Genomic DNA, 20,831 nt, shown 5'->3' with positions numbered 1-20,831 from the left:
ATCCACGATAATTGAGAATTTCAATAAGCCTTTTTCTACAGCTGGCCATGCTTTCCACCTGGCTCTGCAACCCCCACAGCAACTTGCCAAGCCTCCCCATTTCTCCTTCACCCAAATCCAGATAGCTGATGTTCTGAAAGAGCTGCAAAATCTGAACCCCTACAAATAAGCTGGGCTCGACAATCTGGATCCTCTCTTTCTAAAATGATCCACCGCAATTGTTGCAACCCCTATTACTAGACTGTTCAACCTCTCTTTCGTATCATCTGAGATCCCCAAAGATTGGAAAGCTGTCATCCCCCTCTTCAAAGGGGGAGACACCCTAGACCCAAACTGTTACAGACTTATATCTATCCTACCCTGCCTTTCTAAGGTCTTTGAAAGCCAAATTAACAAACAGATCACCAACCATTTAGAATCCCACCATACCTTCTCTGCTATGCAATCTGGTTTCCAAGCTGGTCATTGGTGCACCTCAGCCACACTCAAGGTCCTAAACGACATCATAACCACCATCGATAAAAGACATTACCGTGCCGCCGTATTCATCGACCTGACCAAGGCTTTCGACTCTGTCAATCATTGCATTCTTATTGGCAGACTCAACAGCCTTGGTTCCTGTTGTCCGGACCTCTGGTAGCCTCTATGGGGGAGCCACAGGGTTCAATTCTCGGGCCAACTCTTTTCTCTGTATACATCAATGATGTCGCTCTTGCTGCTGGTGATTCTCTGATCCACCTCAACGCAGACGACAACATTTTGTATACTTCTGGCCCTTCTTTGGACACTGTGTTAACTAACTTCCAGATGAGCTTCAATGCCATACAACTCTCCTTCCGTGGCCTCCAACTGCTCTTAAATGCAAGGAAAACTAAATGCATGCTCTTCAACCGATCGCTGCATGCACCTGCCTGGCCATCTAGCATCACTACTCTGGATGGTTCTGACTTAGAATATGTGGACAACTACAAATACCTAGGTGTCTGGTTAGACTGAAAATTAAATCTAGAATCAGCTTTCTATTTCGCAACAAAGCATCCTTCACTCATGCTGCCAAACAGACCCTCGTAAAACTGACTATCCTACTGATCCTTGACTTCGGCGATGTCATTTACAAAATAGCCTCCAACACAATACTCAGCAAATTGGATGCAGTCTATCACTGTGCCATCCGTTTGTCACCTTTCCTTCCAGCTCTCTGCTGCCAATGACTGGAACGAACTGCAAAAATCACTGAAGCTGGAGACTCATATCTCATTCACTAACTTTAAGCATTAGCTGTCAGAGCAGCTTACAGATCATTGCACCTGTACATAGCCAATCTGTAAATAGCCCTCCAAACAACCTCATCCCCATATTATCATTTATTTTTATTTTTTTTCCTTTGCACCCCAGTATCTCTACTTGCACATTCATCTTCTGCACATCGATCACTCCAGTGTTTAATTGCTAAATTGTAATTATTGTAACTCTGTGTTGGCCAGGTCGCAGTTGTAAATGAGAACTTGTTCTTAACTGGCCTACCTGGTTAAATAAAGGTCAAATAATAAATAAATAAATAAATTAGTAGGTGTGTCCAAACTTTTGACTGGTACTGTATATAATGTACAGTATACTACATGACCAAAAGTATGTGGACACCTGCTCGTCGAACATCTCATTCCAAAATCATGGGCATTGTTATGGAGTTGGTCCCCTCTTGCTGCTATAACAAACTCCACTCTTCTTCTTTCCACTAGATGTTGTAACATTGCTGCCGGAACTTGCTTCCATTCAGCCACAAGAGCATTAGTGAGGACGGTCACTGATGTTGGACGACCAGGCCTGGCTCGCAGTTGGCGTTCCAATTCATCCCAAAGGTGTTCGATGGGGTTGAGGTTAGGGCTCTGTGCAGGCCAGTCAAGTTCTTCCACACACGATCTCGACAAACCATTCCTGTATGGACCTCGCTTTGTGCACAGGGGGATTGTCATATTGAAACAGGAAAGTCCCTGTCCCAAACTGTTGCCACAAAGTTGGAAACCCAGAATTGTCTAGAATGTCATTGTATGCTGTAGCGTTAAGATTTCCCTTCACTGGAACTAAGGAGTCTAGTCTGAACCATGAAAAACAGCCCCAGATCATTATTCCTCCTCCACCAAACCTTACAGTTGGTATTATGTATTGGGGCAGATAGCGTTCTTCTGGCATCACAGGCATTTCTGTCTGTGATAAAGCCATTTTGTGGGAAAAACGAATTTTGATTGGCTGGGCCTGGCTCCCCAGTGGGGCCCACCCATGGCTGCTCCAATGCCCAGTCTTGTGAAATCCATACAGTGCCTTGCGAAAGTATTTGGCCCCCTTGAACTTTGCGACCTTTTGCCACATTTCAGGTTTCAAACATAAAGATATAAAACTGTATTTTTTTGTGAAGAATCAACAACAAGTGGGACACAATCATGAAGTGGAACGACATTTATTGGATATTTCAAACTTTTTTAACAAATCAAAAACTGACAAATTGGGCGTGCAAAATTATTCAGCCCCTTTACTTTCAGTGCAGCAAACTCTCTCCAGAAGTTCAGAGTGAGGATCTCTGAATGATCCAATGTTGACCTAAATGACTAATGATGATAAATACAATCCACCTGTGTGTAATCAAGTCTCCGTATAAATGCACCTGCACTGTGATAGTCTCAGAGGTCCGTTAAAAGTGCAGAGAGCATCATGAAGAACAAGGAACACACCAGGCAGGTCCGAGATACTGTTGTGAAGAAGTTTAAAGCCGGATTTGGATACAAAAAGATTTCCCAAGCTTTAAACATCCCAAGGAGCACTGTGCAATCGATAATATTGAAATGGAAGGAGTATCAGACCACTGCAAATCTACAAAGACCTGGCCGTCCCTCTAAACTTTCAGCTCATACAAGGAGAAGACTGATCAGAGATGCAGCCAAGAGGCCCATGATCACTCTGGATGAACTACAGAGATCTACAGCTGAGGTGGGAGACTCTGTCCATAGGACAACAATCAGTCGTATATTGCACAAATCTGGCCTTTATGGAAGAGTGGCAAGAAGAAAGCCATTTCTTAAAGATATCCATAAAAAGTGTTGTTTAAAGTTTGCCACAAGCCACCTGGGAGACACACCAAACATGTGGAAGAAGGTGCTCTGGTCAGATGAAACCAAAATTGAACTTTTTGGCAACAATGCAAAACGTTATGTTTGGCGTAAAAGCAACACAGCTGAACACACCATCCCCACTGTCAAACATGGTGGTGGCAGCATCAAGGTTTGGGCCTGCTTTTCTTCAGCAGGGACAGGGAAGATGGTTAAAATTGATGGGAAGATGGATGGAGCCAAATACAGGACCATTCTGGAAGAAAACCTGATGGAGTCTGCAAAAGACCTGAGACTGGGACGGAGATTTGTCTTCCAACAAGACAATGATCCAAAACATAAAGCAAAATCTACAATGGAATGGTTCAAAAATAAACATATCCAGGTGTTAGAATGGCCAGGTCAAAGTCCAGACCTGAATCCAATCGAGAATCTGTGGAAAGAACTGAAAACTGCTGTTCACAAATGCTCTCCATCTAACCTCACTGAGCTCGAGCTGTTTTGCAAGGAGGAATGGGAAAATATTTCAGTCTCTCGATGTGCAAAACTGATAGAGACATACCCCAAGCGACTTACAGCTGTAATCGCAGCAAAAGGTGGCGCTACAAAGTATTAACTTAAGGGGGCTGAATAATTTTGCACGCCCAATTTTTCAGTTTTTGATTTGTTAAAAAAGTTTGAAATATCCAATAAATGTCGTTCCACTTCATGATTGTGTCCCACTTGTTGTTGATTCTTCACAAAAAAATACAGTTTTATATCTTTATGTTTGAAGCCTGAAATGTGGCAAAAGGTCGCAAAGTTCAAGGGGGCCGAATACTTTCGCAAGGCACTGTAAATGAGGGCCTAATGAATTTATTTCAATTGACTGATTTCCTTCTATATTACCTTCTTCCTTCTATAACTAACTGTAACTCAGTAAAATCTTTGAAATTGTTGCATGTTGTGTTTATATTGTTATATACACAGGGCCTTCAGAAAGTACTCATACCCCTGGACTTATAACACATTTTGTTGTGTTAAAGCCTATATTCAAAAATATATTTTCTCACCCATCTATACACAATACCCCACAATGACAAAGTGAAAACAATTTTAGAAATGTTAGAACATTTATTGAAAATGAAATACATAGTATGTAGACAGATGTGTTTCTTTCTGAAATCATGTCCAAACAAGTGAATTGGACACAGATGGACTCCAATCAAGTTGTAACGACATCTCAAGGACGATCAAAGGAAATTGGATGCACATGTGCTCAATTTGGAGCGGCATAGCAAAGGGGTGTGAATACTTATGGAAATTAGATATTTCCGTATTTAATTTTCCTAAAATTTTGTGTGTACATGGGTGATAGAAAAACATATATTTAATCAGTTTTGAATTCAGGCTCTAACACAACAAAATGTAGAATAAGTCAAGGGGTATGAATGCTTTACAGTGCCTTCAGAAAGTATTCATACCCCTTGACTTATTTCACAGTTTGTGACTGACTGTTTCCATATAAATGGGCCACCTGTGGTTTGAATGGGCTAGGCTACATTAATCTGTATGTTCAAATATCATAACAGTTGGGGGTGTCGAAGTGGTATATTGTATGAACAGTTGCAAAATATTTCCAAACTAATCTCCAATCGAATGTCAGAGCACTCATTTAATGGGTTAATGGGTGTTCTCTACATAATACCAAAGAATATCTGGTAATGTGATGCATGGATGTTTTCATTAGGCCCGCCACACACTAGTGTAGCACATCCAGTGGTAACCCAGCTGGGGCTCCAATCCAGGTTTCTCTGGTTCTGAGGCAAGCATGATTGGGTCCCATATTTGTAATTGAATTAACATAAAACAAGAATTGATGCACTCCATGCAAGTTTGTATTGACACACTGCTAAGTGAAAAATCTCAAGGTCTGAATATGATCTATGACAAGGTATGGATTAGCAACATCGACACTCTGACGTTATCCATTTTAGCCTGTTATAAACTTTGGGTTTCCTGTAGTTTTTTTATCAAATCTTCACACATATTGCCAGTTGCCACGTAGGCCCATTAAATAGGTCTACAAATGTCATTAATGAGAGCTACATTCAATACATTCATTGGTGATGAGTAACATAGTCGACTATGGTTAGTTTGTCCAACAGGTGGCAGTCTGGATTTCAGAAAAGTAATAAGTGGATATACAGTAGAGGCCCATTGAGTGGACAATGGACAGCATAATACCAAGGCTAAAGCTTGGCCTACAGTATTCTACTCAAGGTGAGCCACATCCAAACAAGCAGTGTTAGCCTTGTTTTGGGGTATTGTTAAACCTAGATGGAGTGTCTTATTAAACCATACTTTTTAAAAATGAATTTTCCCAACTTGATTTCACTGTGATTATACAGATGAGATATATAACTATATAGATATACCTGGTGATGTAGGCCTATCGGACTGCAGCCAGGCAAATACTACCAGGAAACAATGTAAGCTTAGAAAGATTGACAAAATGTACTAAATTTGATAAATATGTTCAACCCTATAATACCAAAGCATTTGAATTCCTCTAAGTATCTACATCCAGTATGCATATGCTATTGATGATCACTGGCTACAGAGATTTTATATTTTCAATATTCATCTATATTTTCTATTATCCTTAAGTGTCATGTCTCTTCTCTTGACTTTTCTTACTGTTGGAAACAAAACATAATAGCCTGGTAGGGACAGATTATTTGTTCAACGGATGATCTTCAATTGATCATTTTCATCGCACACCAAACTTTTGTTCATTAGAAGTGGTGTTCTCAAAATGTTTGTGGCCGAGGACCCCTTTTGTGATAGAAAATTCAGCAGTGACCCCTCATAATCATTTCACAAGTCAAATGAGAAAAAAATAGCATAAAAGGAGTTTTACTATGATTTCGGCAGTGCATGCATTGCTGGGTGAACTAAGTCTTGGGCCCTGGGAAGTAATATTTTAAAGGCCTGCCTCTTGGCATCAGAGAGAATATTTAGCCGTTTTCAAGCTAATTTCCTGCAATTCTAACACATTGTTCTATGAGTCAGAGAGAAAAAGTTGCAGTTTTAAATCTTAAATTACAGGCCATTTAAATAAAAAATGCAAGAAGTATTGAGTTGAAATATTTATAATTGGTGAAGTACTGTGGATACCAATATTCCTGTGAGCCTCCTAGGCCCATGTTGCCCAGGGTTAAGTACATAAATTGTAGATTAATGATATTACATTTTATTGTATTACAGACTAATCTTATTCCATGGATCCCTTGGCCAAAATTAGTTGAATCTGTTGTTGTTAGTAAAATGTATGTTAAAAAACGTATGTACATTTTTTTATATATTATGTATTAATTTTTTAGACATGATTTATCTGGCCGCAGACCCTCTACAGTACCTCGGACCGCACTTTGAGAACCCCTGCATTAGAGTTTTGGCCCTGGCCCAACTCTATTGTTTTCTGAGCTCATTCGACACCAATGGCTGAAGAAGGATGCAGCCGAAATGCTAGGATATTACCGCTATTAACATTTTACCAAACCGATCAAGCTGTTTTTGAATAATTATATATAATGTCGATACACGTTCTACTGTTTTTTCACACCACTTTCTTTCCTTTTTTCCCTCTTGCCTTAGTGGAGTGGAGAAAAAAGTAGTCCCGACATATTGTGCTGTCCATAAAAATAGTTTTGCCACAAGAAAAATAGGTTGAACAGTTTGCTTGCCTTTTGATTGTGCTCAAACCATGACAGACATGACATTGCAGCACACAATGCTCTCTGTCTTTTAGACGGATTCAATTAATAAGGCTAACATACATAGGGACAAACAGGTTATAACTGTGATACTCTTTTTAAACGTCTTTTTAAATAAACTAGGCCTACTCTGGGTCAACATTCCCCATTTACTGTGAGCCAGAATTATGTCCAATTAGTTGCAACCACCTTAAAGTGATTTCTCTCTTCCCCACTCTCTCTCGGTCCATATGCATCCATGTCTCGGTCCATATATATTCATAGGCTACTCATGTATTCATTATCCCACTTCTGACACCAGTGTAGCGAATTCAGAGGTCTCAAATATCCCCAGACACTTGCACCAATACCTTTCATTACACCAATGCTCTGATTGACACAACTTACAAAATCTGGTTTCGATCTATTTGTACTAGTCTCACATAATTGTGCCTAATGATTGATTAAGACCGGATAAATGTAATATGATGGGTCCTCTCAACTACTGTCATCTCCTACCACTCCGCGTGGTGTCTGTAGTAGGCTAGGCCGGGGATATCGTTTCACTGTTTTCAGCGGAAGGATACAACACAGAATGTCATTGTGGTGCTGAGGTTTTTGCGAAGCAAAAATGTCTGTCTGCATAAGGTTAACTCGCAAGTGACATATAGGGGATATTTAGCTAAATATTACAACCTAAACCACTATTTTACAGTATTTGAGACGCGTTACAGGAAAACGAAGCTCCATACTACCACACCCGATCGCCCTAGTTGGAATTTTAAAGGGGAAAAGGTAAAATATTGTAGTGAGTTTGTCAAAAAAGGTTTCGGACTGGGTGAAAGAAGTTGGGATACAAGAGACTGGAGCTGGTATGGAGTAAAGGGTTGGCATTTGCTTTACTACTTTTACTTGAAAGGGCGTTTTACACAGCCTAAATCTGTAGCCTACAGCATATTGGTGGATTTTCTGTTTTTGTTTAACATGCAAATTCACTTTCTATTTAATAACACATCGAATTCGTGGCTCATCACTGACTATTGCAAATCAACGTATTGTATAGCTTATTATTAAGCCGTGATTTAAAAATCTACAGTAGGTTCGTTATTTTGTAATTTAGTCTGTCGCGGAAGATTGATACAAATGTAGCGTTTGGGGAGTCATAAACATTTGAAAAACGATGCTGCAGGTCTCCGTGTGTCACTGGTGTTACACGCAGCGCCAAGCATTTTCAATGTGTCTGTACCATTCCAAGTAGATGGAATTTCCTTACCACGTATTGGCTACCTTTTCCTTTTCATTCTGTTCAGATTACATAATGTGCAATAACATTTTCTAAAAGGGAGCGTTCAACCGTGGATGACAAGGGGTCAATTACAATTACTTTCATCGGTTGTTGCAGTAGCCTACCTTTGATCAATTAACTCGCACAGCAATGTCAAGGGTCACTGTGCAGATTTATTTTCGGAACCGACGTGTTCTGGGAATATTCCTTGTCAATTTCAGTCGGAATCTAGAATGAGATTGCACTTTACTGAAGTTCGTTATTGATTGGATACTTTTTTTAAAATCAAGGAATTAGGACAATAAAAAAAAAACAATAATAATTGGACCTACGCAAACAATCTGTTTCTTCTTTAGGTCTAAAGATTGGCAGGATGAATCCTCAACAGCGGATTGCCGCAATCGGCACAGACAAGGAATTGAGTGACTTGCTGGATTTTAGCGCGGTAGGACAGTTATCTATCTAACTATCTTTTTTATAATGTTTTATTTTTTGTTATTTAGCCCACTTTATTCTATATCAGTCAATGTCTCTCCAGTGAAGAAATTGATTATGAAACACAGGACGTCTGAACAGCTTGTAACAGATGCATGATTATCAAAGGCTAAATATTAATTTGTCTCAGTCACATTTTTCAGACCATTTCTTTTCTTCTGGTAGATGTTTTCTCCACCTGTAAATAGTGGGAAAAACCGACCAACCACTCTTGGAAGCAGCCAGTTCAGTGCACCAGGTAGGATTTTATCCCAGAAACCTATTTGAATATGTCCTCTGTTCTGTTCTGTTCTGTTCTGGCCCTGTCTCTCCCCCTGTTGTGTCTTGTCTAACCACTGCTGTTTGAAATCTGTTCATATGAGTGTTCCTGATGTCTCCCACTGCATTTTGGATATTCAAGTTATTCATTTTGTGAAAAGCCAAAGGAGGAAGGTTTCATATTAAACATAGTATTACTATTCATTTCCCGCCTTAGCGGTGTGTGTGTGTGTGTGTGTGTGTGTCTGTCTGTGTGTGTCTGTCTGTGTGTGCACTCCACACATCTTGCGTGTGAAACATGCCACCTCCACCTGGACTGACTGCTGTAAAGATGTGGAAATAAGGAATGGTTTAGCCTTATTTTACATATGTGAAAGAATACTTATCGACCTAACAGCTATGACAGTGTAGTATCATTTTAATTAGCACTACTTTATAACCCTTCCTTGTGTTTTGTGTGCAAAAAGAGCTCTGTGGCTTTTTCGCATACCCATTTTCTATTGATTATGACATCAAGATCAATTTTGCTCATATTGACAGTGGGGCATTGATTGTGTTTGTGATATATTGCTCCCTAGATTTGTGCACCATATAAAAGCTGTACCAAAGATATCCAATGTCTATCAGTTGTGTAGTAAGTACAGTATGGGGTTACAGCATTAAGTGGTGTTTCATATGCATGTGTCCTTCCCCCAGTGCTGAGCTATTTGAAAAAGGGAGTGAGTTCCTCAGCCCCATGTCCCTAAAGACCTGGCCATTCATGTGGCCTTCACACATCTATCTCTATCTCACAGGCTCAATGACTAGAAGTCGTGAGCTGATGTAGTGTACTTTTAACCAGGAGCATTTCTCATGCAGAAGTGGGCTGTTTAGGTTGATGCATCTTGCTTCATTGTCGTAGATGTTTTAATAAGGGTTGCTTAAATTCCCTGCTTTTATGTGGATAATTTCTTTGCTGTAAAGGCTCCAGGACATTAATCCACAGCACAATCAAGCATTATGCCTCCTCAATACTTGTTTTGCGTAAAACAACAAATCCTTGCCTTGTCGTTAGTTCTAAAGGACACACTTTTAGTGGAAACAACAGCAAGACAATGTACTGAACAGCAAGACAATGAAGCCAAAAGGGAACTTTTGTGAAAAGGCTGGGAAGTGTTAGGATGTTTTTCAGAGTACTTTGCATCCTCACTACCCATTCTGGGTGCTGCCTCCACAGAAGTAAAGAGCTTGGGATCCAGGTCAAGTCAGTGCGGAATTGATGCTTTAAGTACAGGGCCTTCGGAAAGTATTCAGACCCCTTGACTTGTTCCATATTTTGTTACGTTACAGCCTAATTCTAAAATTGATTAAATTGTTTTTTCCCCTCATCAATCTACGCACAATACCCCCTAATAACAAATAAAAAACTGTTTTTTAGAAATGTAAGCAAATGTATAAAAAAACGGAAATATCACATTTACGTAAGTATTCAGACCCTTTACTCAGTACTTTGTTGAAGCACCTTTGGCAGTGATAACAGCCTCAAGTCTTCTTCGGTATGACGCTACAAGCTTGGCACACCTGTATTTGGGGAGTTTCTCCCATTCTTCTCTGCAGATCCTCTCAAGCTCTGTCAGTTTGGATGGGGAGCGTTGCTGCACAGATATTTTCAAGTCTCTCCAAAGATGTTCGATCAGGTTCAAGTCTGGGCTCTGGCTGGGCCACTCAAGGACATTCAGAGACTTGTCCTGAAGCCACTCTTGTGTTGTCTTGGCTGTGTGCTTAGGGTCGTTGTTCTGTTGGAAGGTGAACCTTTGCCCCAGTCTGAGGTCCTGAGCGCTCTGGATCAGGTTTTCATTAAGGATCTCTCAGCACTTTGCTCCGTTCATCTTTGCCTTGATCGTGACTAGTCTCCATGTCCCTGCTGCAGCAAAACATCCCCACAGCATGATGCTGCCACCACAATGCCTCAACGTAGGGATGGTGCCAGATTTCCTCCAGACATGACACTTGGCATTTAGGCCAAAGAGTTCAATCTTGGTTTCAGCAGTCCAGAGAATTTTGTTTCTCGTGGTCTGAGAGACTTTAGCTGCCTTTTGGCAAACTCCAAGCGGGCTGTCATGTGCCTTTTACTGAGGAGTGGCTTCCGTCTGGCCACTCTACCATAAAGGCCTGATTGGTGGAGTGCTGCAGAGATGGTTGTCTTTCTGGAAGGTTCTCTCATCTCCACAGAGGAACTCTAGAGCTCTGTCAGAGTGACCATCAGGTTATTGTTCACCTCCCAGACCATGGCCCTTCTCCACCAATTTCTCAGTTTGGCTGGGCGGCCAGCTCTAGGTAGAGTCTTGGTGGTTCCAAACTACTTCCATTTAAGAATGATGGAGGGGACCTTCAATGGGGACCTTCAATGCTGCAGAAATGTTGTGGTACCCTTCCCCAGATCTATGCCTCGACACAATCCTGTCTCTGTTCTCTAAGTACCATGTCTTTGACCTTGTGGCTTGGTTCTGTCAACTGTGGGACCTTATATAGACAGGTGTGTGCCTTTCCAAATCATGTCCAATCAATATAATTTACCCCAGGTGGACTCCATACAAGTTGTAGGAACATCTCAAGGATGATCAATGGAAACAGGATGCACCGGACCTCAACTGCATGTCTCATAGCAAAGGGTTTGAATACTTATGTAAATAAGGTTTCTGTTTTTTTTATTTTAATACATTTTTAGAAATGTCTAAAAGCATGTTTTCACTTTTTCATTATGAGGTATTGTGTGTAGATTGCTGAGGATTGTTATTTATTTAATCCATTTTAGAATAAGTCTGAAACGTAACAAAATGTGGAAAAAGTCAAGGGGTCTGAATACCTTCCGAAGGGAAAACCTAGTCACTTGTACAGCTGAATGTATTCAACTGAAATGTATCTTCCGCATTTAACCCAACCCTTCTCAATCAGAGAGGTGTGGGGAGCTGTCTTAATCAACATCCGCAACACCCGGGGAACAGTGGGTTAACTGCCTTGCTCGGGGGCAGAATGACTGACTTTTACCTTTTCAGCTTGCGGATTCAATCCAGCAACCTTTCGGTTACTGGTCCAACGCTCTAACCACTAGGCTACCTGCTGGCACTGTATATACTTGCACTTTCATAAATCAGTTTGGGTAAAGCAATCACTGTGCATTCATAAGTATTAACAAATATACAGAGCATTATCAATATATATCAATTTGAGTCTGTTTATCTTATGTCAAATATATTCCCAACCATCCTTTAATTGCGCTCTATGTAGCTAATGCTATGTAAAGTGTTGCTGAATTGGCCTACTTCTGTTTCAGTGATCATACTTTCCATTTTGCCCCACCATAAATAAATATAAAATAGAATGTTGCTTCAATTCAAGTGTTACAAAGGAACTCCTTTTCTGAATTCCTAATGTGAGAAGTGGGAGAATTGAACTCAGTAAACTCTGCGGTGTGCTTTAGAATTTAATATAGCATGGCATTCATGGACATCATGTGACCAGACACTTTTAAGCCTGATGTGTTGGGCATGCACTCTGTGGCTTCCAAAATAGACCAGCATCAGCATGCTGCTTTTTGTTTAGAATAGAAAAGAAATAGAGCCTGTTCATAGACTGTTTTTCCCATCAAAGCTCATCGTCATGGCTGAAATGCCGGGTGGTATTTATTTAGTCAGTAAGAAAAGTCACAAGAATTGAGCCATGTTTTGTAGAGGCTTATGTGGATTCTGCTTTTGTTCTATTTCCAGCAAAATATAGTATGTGGGATATGTTTTGGCCTGAGTCTCCATGAGGCTTTTTATGTGTGTCACAGTCACACACCTGTCTGTTCCAAGCTTTCCAAGCTTGCTATACTCCTTGACCTAAAGTAAGTAGTAAACTAGAAACCACTGATACCTCAAATGGAATGTTCTGCATGAGGCAATACTTACGTTAACATCTATGTCCAAGCTGCTCAGTTAGCTTGCTTCAGAGCTCACTGAGGCACTTTTATATTTGGTGAGCTATATTAGGAATATTTTCAGATCATGGTTTGCTCTCTCTGTTCCATTTACTTTAGACTTGCTGTAGAAGTCAGCCAAGAATCAGAAAAGCCATAATTATGTTTGGGTTGTTATTGCTCCTAGAGGGACAGACTGAGGCAAATATTTCTGCTCCTACTGCGGGTTGACTACCTGAACAGAATTTATGATACATTTCACCTGCGATGTTGCCTTCCTGTAATTATGTTTATTTATCCCATCTTGTTTAGAATGGTCCTGGTTGGTATTCCTGGTTGGCCTGTAGTCAATTCAAAGAATGTGCCACATGTTACCATTCGCTTGTTTACAGAATAGATGAAGCGAAGTTGTATAAGGATGTTACAAGGATGTCAGAACTGTTAAATTATATTTACAGTACTTTTTGTGAATTTAATTTAAATGATATGCTAGTGATAGACTTACACTGCAGTTTCCTTCCACTTGAGCAAACTTTCTCTCAGTTTAAAGCTCTTTCTTCAGCATTTATCCCCATGGATTAGAAAATATTATTATCTGCTGATTAATTATTAATACAGTGTTGAAGAATATGACTTATTCTCATTCATAATTATTAAGCAAGGATTGTTTTGTTCAGTCAGAAGACTTAGAACTTGCAGAAGTACCCAGCTTGCATTTTAAGATAATTTAACACACACAGAAACCTCTCCACTGTACATGTCACAATGTGTGAAGATATAAAAGGTGACAAAACTAATCTTGAACGCAGCTTATCTTCAAAGCATTTTCAAAGGATTTGGAATGTTGTATTTTTTGTTTAAAGCAACTGCTAAGTCGGTCTTCAATTTAAGCATGCATTTTTCTTCTACAATGGATTAGTTCAAACAGATTCAATATATGTAACCACAACAGTAGCTTTCAACTGAGGTTCTTAAAGAAGGACTGAGCTGAATCTTTTATTTTATTTTGCTCACGGAAGCTGTTGTACCTTGACATGCTTCTCACTCCAGTTCTCCTTTTGACTGATTTCATTTCTCATAGGCTCTCATTGTTTTGATCATCTCATTTGAGTTTGTAGTCTTAGAACTCCTTTTTTACAAAAGATGCATGAAAAAATTCTAGACTATATAAAAATAAAATAAATGTTTTATTTCATTTTTAGAAATATGATCAGGTCTTATAGCAAGCTTTAGTTTGATAAACTTCATTTCATGTTTTACGCCTTTGATTGTATTGCTGAAGGAATCTTTTTTTTCTGAGACGTCAGGTTATTTTTAGATAACCTGCCGGCTGCTCTGTGAACCATTGGGCCACACTGCGTTTGTGATGCCTTCAAATGGGTACCCTCCCCTGGCAGACTGGGCCTCCCACCCGCCACTGGAGGGAAGATTCAGGGAGAGTTTGGACATCTCTCATTTATGTATCACAGGTCAGCTCCTGACTTGGTTATGGAGAACTGTGCTGTTGCCATAGCGATGGAAGTCCTTTGAAGGCAGGTGACTTGGCACAGCTTTTGCATCTTTTTTTGCAGGTCTGCCAAGAGGAAAAGCATTCAAATAATGTCTTCAGTCACCCAATATGCGGTAGATTACGATCAGGCTTCTCCTAGACTGTCATTATTTTGATTGAAGAAAGTTGGTGTTGTACATCTGACTTGGCTCCTTTGATGTGGATTCCAATTCATTTTTTAAATGAGCAATTTATTACCATGTATTTGATGTTGTATTAAGTTGTGAAGGCACTTAGTTGGTGGGGACCAAACAACCATTATTGTGACTTGAGGCAGCTGGATTTAAAACCAGGCAGAGATATATTTCTATTCCTGCTTATCTGTGCCTGACCTCTGGCTGATGTAGTCTGAATGGACACAGTGTTAGGTGTTGGACTGAGGTAGTGAGTTGTATCTGTATGTATGTATGTATGTATGTATGTATGTATGTATGTATGTATGTATGTATGTATGTGTGTATGTATGTATGTATGCATGCATGCTTTGGGAACACCTGCTGCTGAAGCACAGGATGTCTGTTCGTTTTAACTCCCAAATACAGTACATTGATGCAATAGCATTACCTACCTCCATCCTGACCACAAATGACTGGCCCTACTCTCTGAGGACGTATCTGGGGGCAGCAGCGGGAGGAGGAGGGGTGGGTTGTCCTCGTCTAATGATCTGGGAGCTCGTGGCCATCGCATGCAGCCGGGCCTGCCGTGTGGTGTCAGTGATGCGCCTGGGAGCGTGCAGGGCTTCGATTGGGAATAACAGAGCAGGGGTTAGTGGGAAGGAATGAGTAATGATCCCCTGTTTGATCTACCAGGCCCCTGTGGGAGTCAGAGCCCTGGACAGAGCATTACTGGGGGTACCCTGGGGAGCTGCTGGGATGCTGAGTTGGGGACTGGCCCTTTACCAGTTTAACCATATCTACTCAGGATCTCATAAGGAGGGAGGGATGCAGGCTAGGAGGGAGTGGCCACCCCTCTACTATCACTGATTTTATTACAGCTCCTTTTCTGCCTGTCTGTTTGGTCACTCTGTGCAGGTGTTGAGGGGAGGGGGATTTAAATGCAGGAATCAGACTATGTACACCACTGCCTTGCCAAAAAGCATACCAAATAATTGTCCTTATCAGATAGGTTTCCATCATAGGGTCATGTTTTGTTCTAGTGGTTTTGAAGATCACAGAGTGGATTGTTGCACAATGGGGCATCTCTGCTTCTTTCACTCTTTCCCACACTCATAAACTCTCTCTCTCTCTCTCGCCTGCGTGCGTGCGCGCGAACAAACAAACACACACGGTACACGTGGCACGCACACTCACACACTTTCTCAGGTGTTGTGGCTAGTTTGTGAGGATAACCCTGACCGTGACCTGAGGCTTGATACATTTGTCAGGATTTCCATTTCAGATGTAGAAAATGCTGATGAGTCCAAGTCATTGTTGTGTAGGCCTAATCCCTCAGCAGTGGCTGGGCCAGCCTCTCCTATGTATAGATTTGGTTGCAACTGCATTTGCAGTGAATGTGGCATGTTATTTTTAGGTCTGAGGTCTGAAATATTTTGTTGCTGTGCTGTGCAAAATACCAATCCAAAATGAAGTTCAATCTCTCCTCTTTTAAAATACTTGAGGATTACTGTGTGCCACTGATTTGTTCCTGGTTTTAATTTGTCTTTTGAAGGATTTACAGTAATAAATTAAAGGCGACGGACTCAAGCTAAATCTTTTGTAAAGCTCTCAACTTTCAATTCATGCAACCTCATTTTGTTTGTTACCATGGTAATTATTGTAATGAAGGGAAATCATTTTCTCTTTGGCTTTGTTACATTATTGAATGAGGTAGAGGAAGCAGTTACATGTGTTACATCCTTTACATCATAAATGGCAATACATTAACATTTTATTGTTATTGTGTAAGGGCGTTCGTCTGTAGGAGGAAGAGAAGCGGACCAAAGCGCAGCGTGGTGGTTATTCATGTTTTAATAACTCAATACACATGAACAAACTAACAAAAACAAGAAATGTGCAAACGCAAAACAGTCCTATCCTGTGACAAACAAACACAGTGACAGGAACAATCACCCACAAACACAGTGAAACCCAGGCTACCTAAGTATGATTCTCAATCAGAGACAACTAATGACACCTGCCTCTGATTGAGAACCATACTAGGCCGAAAACATAGAACTGCCCCAAAACATAGAAAAACAAACATAGACTGCCCACCCAACTCACGCCCTGACCATACTAAATAAATACAAAAACAAAGGAAATAGAGGTCAGAACGTGACAGTACCCCCCCCCAAAGGTGCGGACTCCGGCCGCAAAACCTTGACCTATAGGGGAGGGTCTGGGTGGGCGTCTGTCCGCGGTGGCGGCTCTGGCGCGGGACGCGGACCCCACTTCACCATTGTCTTAGTCCGCCTTATTGTCCGCCTCCCTGGCTTACTCACCATGACCACCCCTCTCAATGACCCCACTGGACAGAGGGGCTGCTCGGGACAGAGGGGCAGCTCGGGACAGAGGTGAAGCAGCTGCTCGGGACAGAGGGACAACTGCTCGGGACAGAGGGGCGATAGCAGCTCGGGACAGAGGGGCGATGGCTGCTCTGGACAGAGGGACAGCTGCTCGGGACAGAGGGGCAGCTGCTCGGGACAGAGGGGCGGCAGCAGCTTGGGACAGAGGGGCGACAGCTGCTCTGGACAGAGGGGCAGCTGCTCGGGCGGCCCCTGGCTGACTGACGGCACTGGCGGCCCCTGGCTTACTGGCGGCACCTGGCTTACTGGCGGCCCCTGGCTGACTGGCGGCACTGGCGGCCCCTGGCTGACTGGCGGCACTGGCGGCCCCTGGCTGACTGGCGGCACTGGCGGCCCCTGGCTGACTGGCGGCACTGGCGGCCCCTGGCTGACTGGCGGCACTGGCGGCCCCTGGCTGACTGGCGGCACTGGCGGCCCCTGGCTGACTGGCGGCACTGGCGGCCCCTGGCTGACGGGCGGCACTGGCGGCCCCTGGCAGACGGGCGGCACTGGCGGCCCCTGGCAGACGGGCGGCACTGGCGGCCCCTGGCAGACGGGCGGCACTGGCGGCTCCTGGCAGACGGGCGGCACTGGCGGCGCTGGGCAGACGGGCGGCACTGGCGGCGCTGGGCAAACGGGCGGCACTGGCGGCGCTGGGCAGACGGGCGGCGTTGGCGGCGCTGGGCAGACGGGAGGCTCAGCTGGTGCTGGGCAGACGGGAAGCTCAGCTGGCGCTGGGCAGACGGGAAGCTCAGCTGGCGCTGGGCAGACGGGAAGCTCAGCTGGCGCTGGGCAGACGGGAAGCTCAGCTGGCGCTGGGCAGACGGGAAGCTCAGCTGGCGCTGGGCAGACGGGAAGCTCAGCTGGCGCTGGGCAGACGGGAAGCTCAGCTGGCGCTGGGCAGACGGGAAGCTCAGCTGGCGCTGGGCAGACGGGAAGCTCAGCTGGCGCTGGGCAGACGGGAAGCTCCGGCAACGCTGGAGAAACGGAAGGCCCTGGTAGCGCCGGAGAGGCGGGAGACTCCGGCAGCGGCGCCGGACAGGCGGGAGGCTCCGGCAGAGGCGCCGGACAGGCGGGAGGCTCCGGCAGAGGTGCCGGACAGGCGGGAGGCTCCGGCAGAGGCGCCGGACAGGCGGGAGGCTCCGGCAGAGGCGCCGGACAGGCGGGAGGCTCCGGCAGAGGCGCCGGACAGGCGGGAGGCTCCGGCAGAGGCGCCGGACAGGCGGGAGGCTCCGGCAGAGGCGCCGGACAGGCGGGAGGCTCCGGCAGAGGCGCCGGACAGGCGGGAGGCGCCGGACAGGCGGGAGGCTCCGGCAGAGGCGCCGGACAGGCGGGAGGCTCCGGCAGCGGCGCCGGACAGGCGAGAGGCTCCGGCAGAGGCGCCGGACAGGTGGGAGGCTCCGGCAGCGCTGGAGAGGAGGAAGGCTCTGGTAGCGCCGGAGAGGCGGGAGACTCCGGCAGCGCTGGAGAGGAGGAAGGCTCTGGACGGATGGGCCGGAGAGACAGCCTGGTACGGGGGGCTGCCACCGGAGGGCTGGTGCGTGGAGGTGGTGACGGATAGACCGGACCGTGAAGGCGTACTGGAGATCTTGAGAGCAGGGCTGGCACCAACCGCCCTGGCTGGATCCTCACCCTAGCCCGGCAGATGTGGGGAGCTGGGATGTAGCGCACCGGGCTAAGCACGCGTACTGGGGACACCGTGCGCACAACTGCATAACACGGTGCCTGACCAGCACCACGCCCGCCACAGTTAGCACTGCTATGAGCACTGTAGTGCTGAGATGGCACAGGACGTGCAAGGCTAGGGAGATGCACAGGAGGCCTGGTGCGTGAGGCTGGCACAGTCTTCACCAGACCCCTCGCACGCACCTCAGGATGAGTATGGAGAGCTGACCCCGGTGCCATTAAATCCCTGACACGCTCCGTCGGGCGAATGTCGTGCCTCATGCACCAAACCAGCAAGTCCCTCATATCACTCTCCTCCAATCTCCCCATTAACTCCTTCACAGTCTCTGCTTCGCTCACCTCCAACACCAGCTCTGGTTCTGAGCTCCTCCTTGGCTCCTCACGATAAACGGGGGGAGTTGGCTCAGGTCTGACTCCTGACTCTGCCACACTCCCCCTGTGCCCCCCCCCAAGAAATTTTTGGGGGTGACTCTCGGGCTTCCATCCGCTCTGCCGTGCTAGTTCCTCATAATGCCGCCTCTCTGCTTTTGCTGCCTCCAGCTCGGCCTTGGGGCGGCAATATTCTCCTGGCTCTGCCCAGGGTCCTTTCCCGTCCAGTTCTTCCTCCCATGTCCATTTCTCCAGGTGGTGCAGCCTCTCCCACTGTAGCTGCTGCTGCTCCTGCTGCTGCTGCCTTTGCTGCTGCTGCTGTTGCTCCTGCTGCACCAGTCGCTTCTCCTGCTGCTGCTGTTGCTGCTGCCTCTGTTTACCACGCCGCTTGGTCCTTGGTAGGTGGGTGATTCTGTAAGGGCGTTCGTCTGTAGGAGGAAGAGAAGCGGACCAAAGCGCAGCGTGGTGGTTATTCATGTTTTAATAACTCAATACACATGAACAAACTAACAAAAACAAGAAATGTGCAAACGCAAAACAGTCCTATCCTGTGACAAACAAACACAGTGACAGGAACAATCACCCACAAACACACAGTGAAACCCAGGCTACCTAAATATGGTTCCCAATCAGAGACAATGACGAACACCTGCCTCTGATTGAGAACCATATCAGGCCGAACATAGAACTAGACCAAAACATAGAAAAACAAACATAGACTGCCCACCCAACTCACGCCCTGACCATACTAAATAAATACAAAAACAAAGGAAATAGAGGTCAGAACGTGACATATTGCAGATTAATAAAAATAACAGGATTTGAAGGAAATACTGATGACACTGCACTGTGTGCTTTCCTACCATTTTTCTCATTGTCTCTCAGCTGGGAATATGTTCCCTTCCTGCAAATCTAATAATTATTACTGAGCTAGAAGACTGAAATATGAATCACTTATTATTTGACAGTTAGGTCCAGGATACTTAAAATAGCTTTTTGATTATTTGTGCTAATCAACATTGATCAAAAAGGGTGATGAAAAGTGAGTTAATAAATTGAGAGAGCTTGTCGTTTTTCCAGCCTCCTTTTGGCCCCGTCCCAGGATCCTCTCTGACTGTGAAGCAGATGGGACAGCAGAGGGGCACTGGTCATGCGCTCTAATTGGCTGTCACTCACTTTATTACATCATTAATATCGTCCCATCATGTTAATTCACTTTTGATACCAAAGAAGGGCTCTCTCACTCCCACATGTTCATCTTCATCACTAGAAAACACGTCACGAGGAAGAGAAGATCACACAAGCCCAAATTAGTCAGGAAAGCCTGCTGTCCCCCTCCTATGAGAAGCGTGAGAGTAGCTTGCTGTGCTGACAGCCCTGCCATTGGTGTCAGGGCCAGGGGAGAATGAGGGGAACGTTTGGCTCCGGTGCAGTCCACTGCCTACCAGGGCCTGTGTTATATTCAGCACTGTAGTTGGAGGCAGAGGAGTGGGACTCGATGGGCCTTCCTCTGCCATGTTGGCTAATTCATGGCTAGGAGCACAGGAATGAGAAGGGACTCTGTATCAGAAGCTATATGGGGGAACGCTAGCTACATTCTTCATTGTGTTTTCGTGTGCTTTAATTTCAGTAAAGATGTGTGTGTTTCCTACCATTTTTCTCATTGTCTCTCAGCTGTGTGTGTGTGTGTGTGTGTGTGTGTGTGTGTGTGTGTGTGTGTGTGTGTGTGTGTGTGTGTGTGTGTGTGTGTGTGTGTGTGTGTGTGTGTGTGTGTGTGTGTGTGTGTGTGTGTGTGTGTGTGTGTGTGAGATAGTACTCAGCCCTCTGATGAGGGATCTGATAGTGCTGTTAGAACAGTCATAAGACACGACTCTGATTAAACCTACTAATGAGCAGCTCAATAAAACGAAG

General features: G+C 44.5%; 1 protein-coding gene across 4 annotated transcripts in view; it reads left to right on the top strand.

Moving 5' to 3' along the window:
• The first annotated feature begins 7,405 nt into the window (after window positions 1-7,405).
• Window positions 7,406-20,831, top strand: part of LOC110526419 (transcription factor 12) — a 101,810-nt gene continuing 88,384 nt past the window's right edge. Inside the window, exons 1-3 of one of the 4 annotated variants that reach the window (XM_036980810.1) lie at window positions 7,406-7,633; window positions 8,480-8,568; window positions 8,784-8,856. In XM_036980810.1, the coding sequence (XP_036836705.1) occupies window positions 8,497-8,568; window positions 8,784-8,856 (145 nt within the window). In that variant the 5' untranslated portion in view covers window positions 7,406-7,633; window positions 8,480-8,496. Of the gene's footprint in view, window positions 7,725-8,479; window positions 8,569-8,783; window positions 8,857-20,831 lie in introns of all 4 variants that reach the window. The other 3 variants (XM_036980809.1, XM_036980812.1, XM_036980811.1) reach the window with 3 other exon arrangements.

This window comes from Oncorhynchus mykiss, chromosome 6 (assembly GCF_013265735.2).
Source record: "Oncorhynchus mykiss isolate Arlee chromosome 6, USDA_OmykA_1.1, whole genome shotgun sequence".
Classification (NCBI taxonomy): domain Eukaryota; kingdom Metazoa; phylum Chordata; class Actinopteri; order Salmoniformes; family Salmonidae; genus Oncorhynchus; species Oncorhynchus mykiss.
This window is presented reverse-complemented; position numbering and strand designations above follow the sequence as displayed.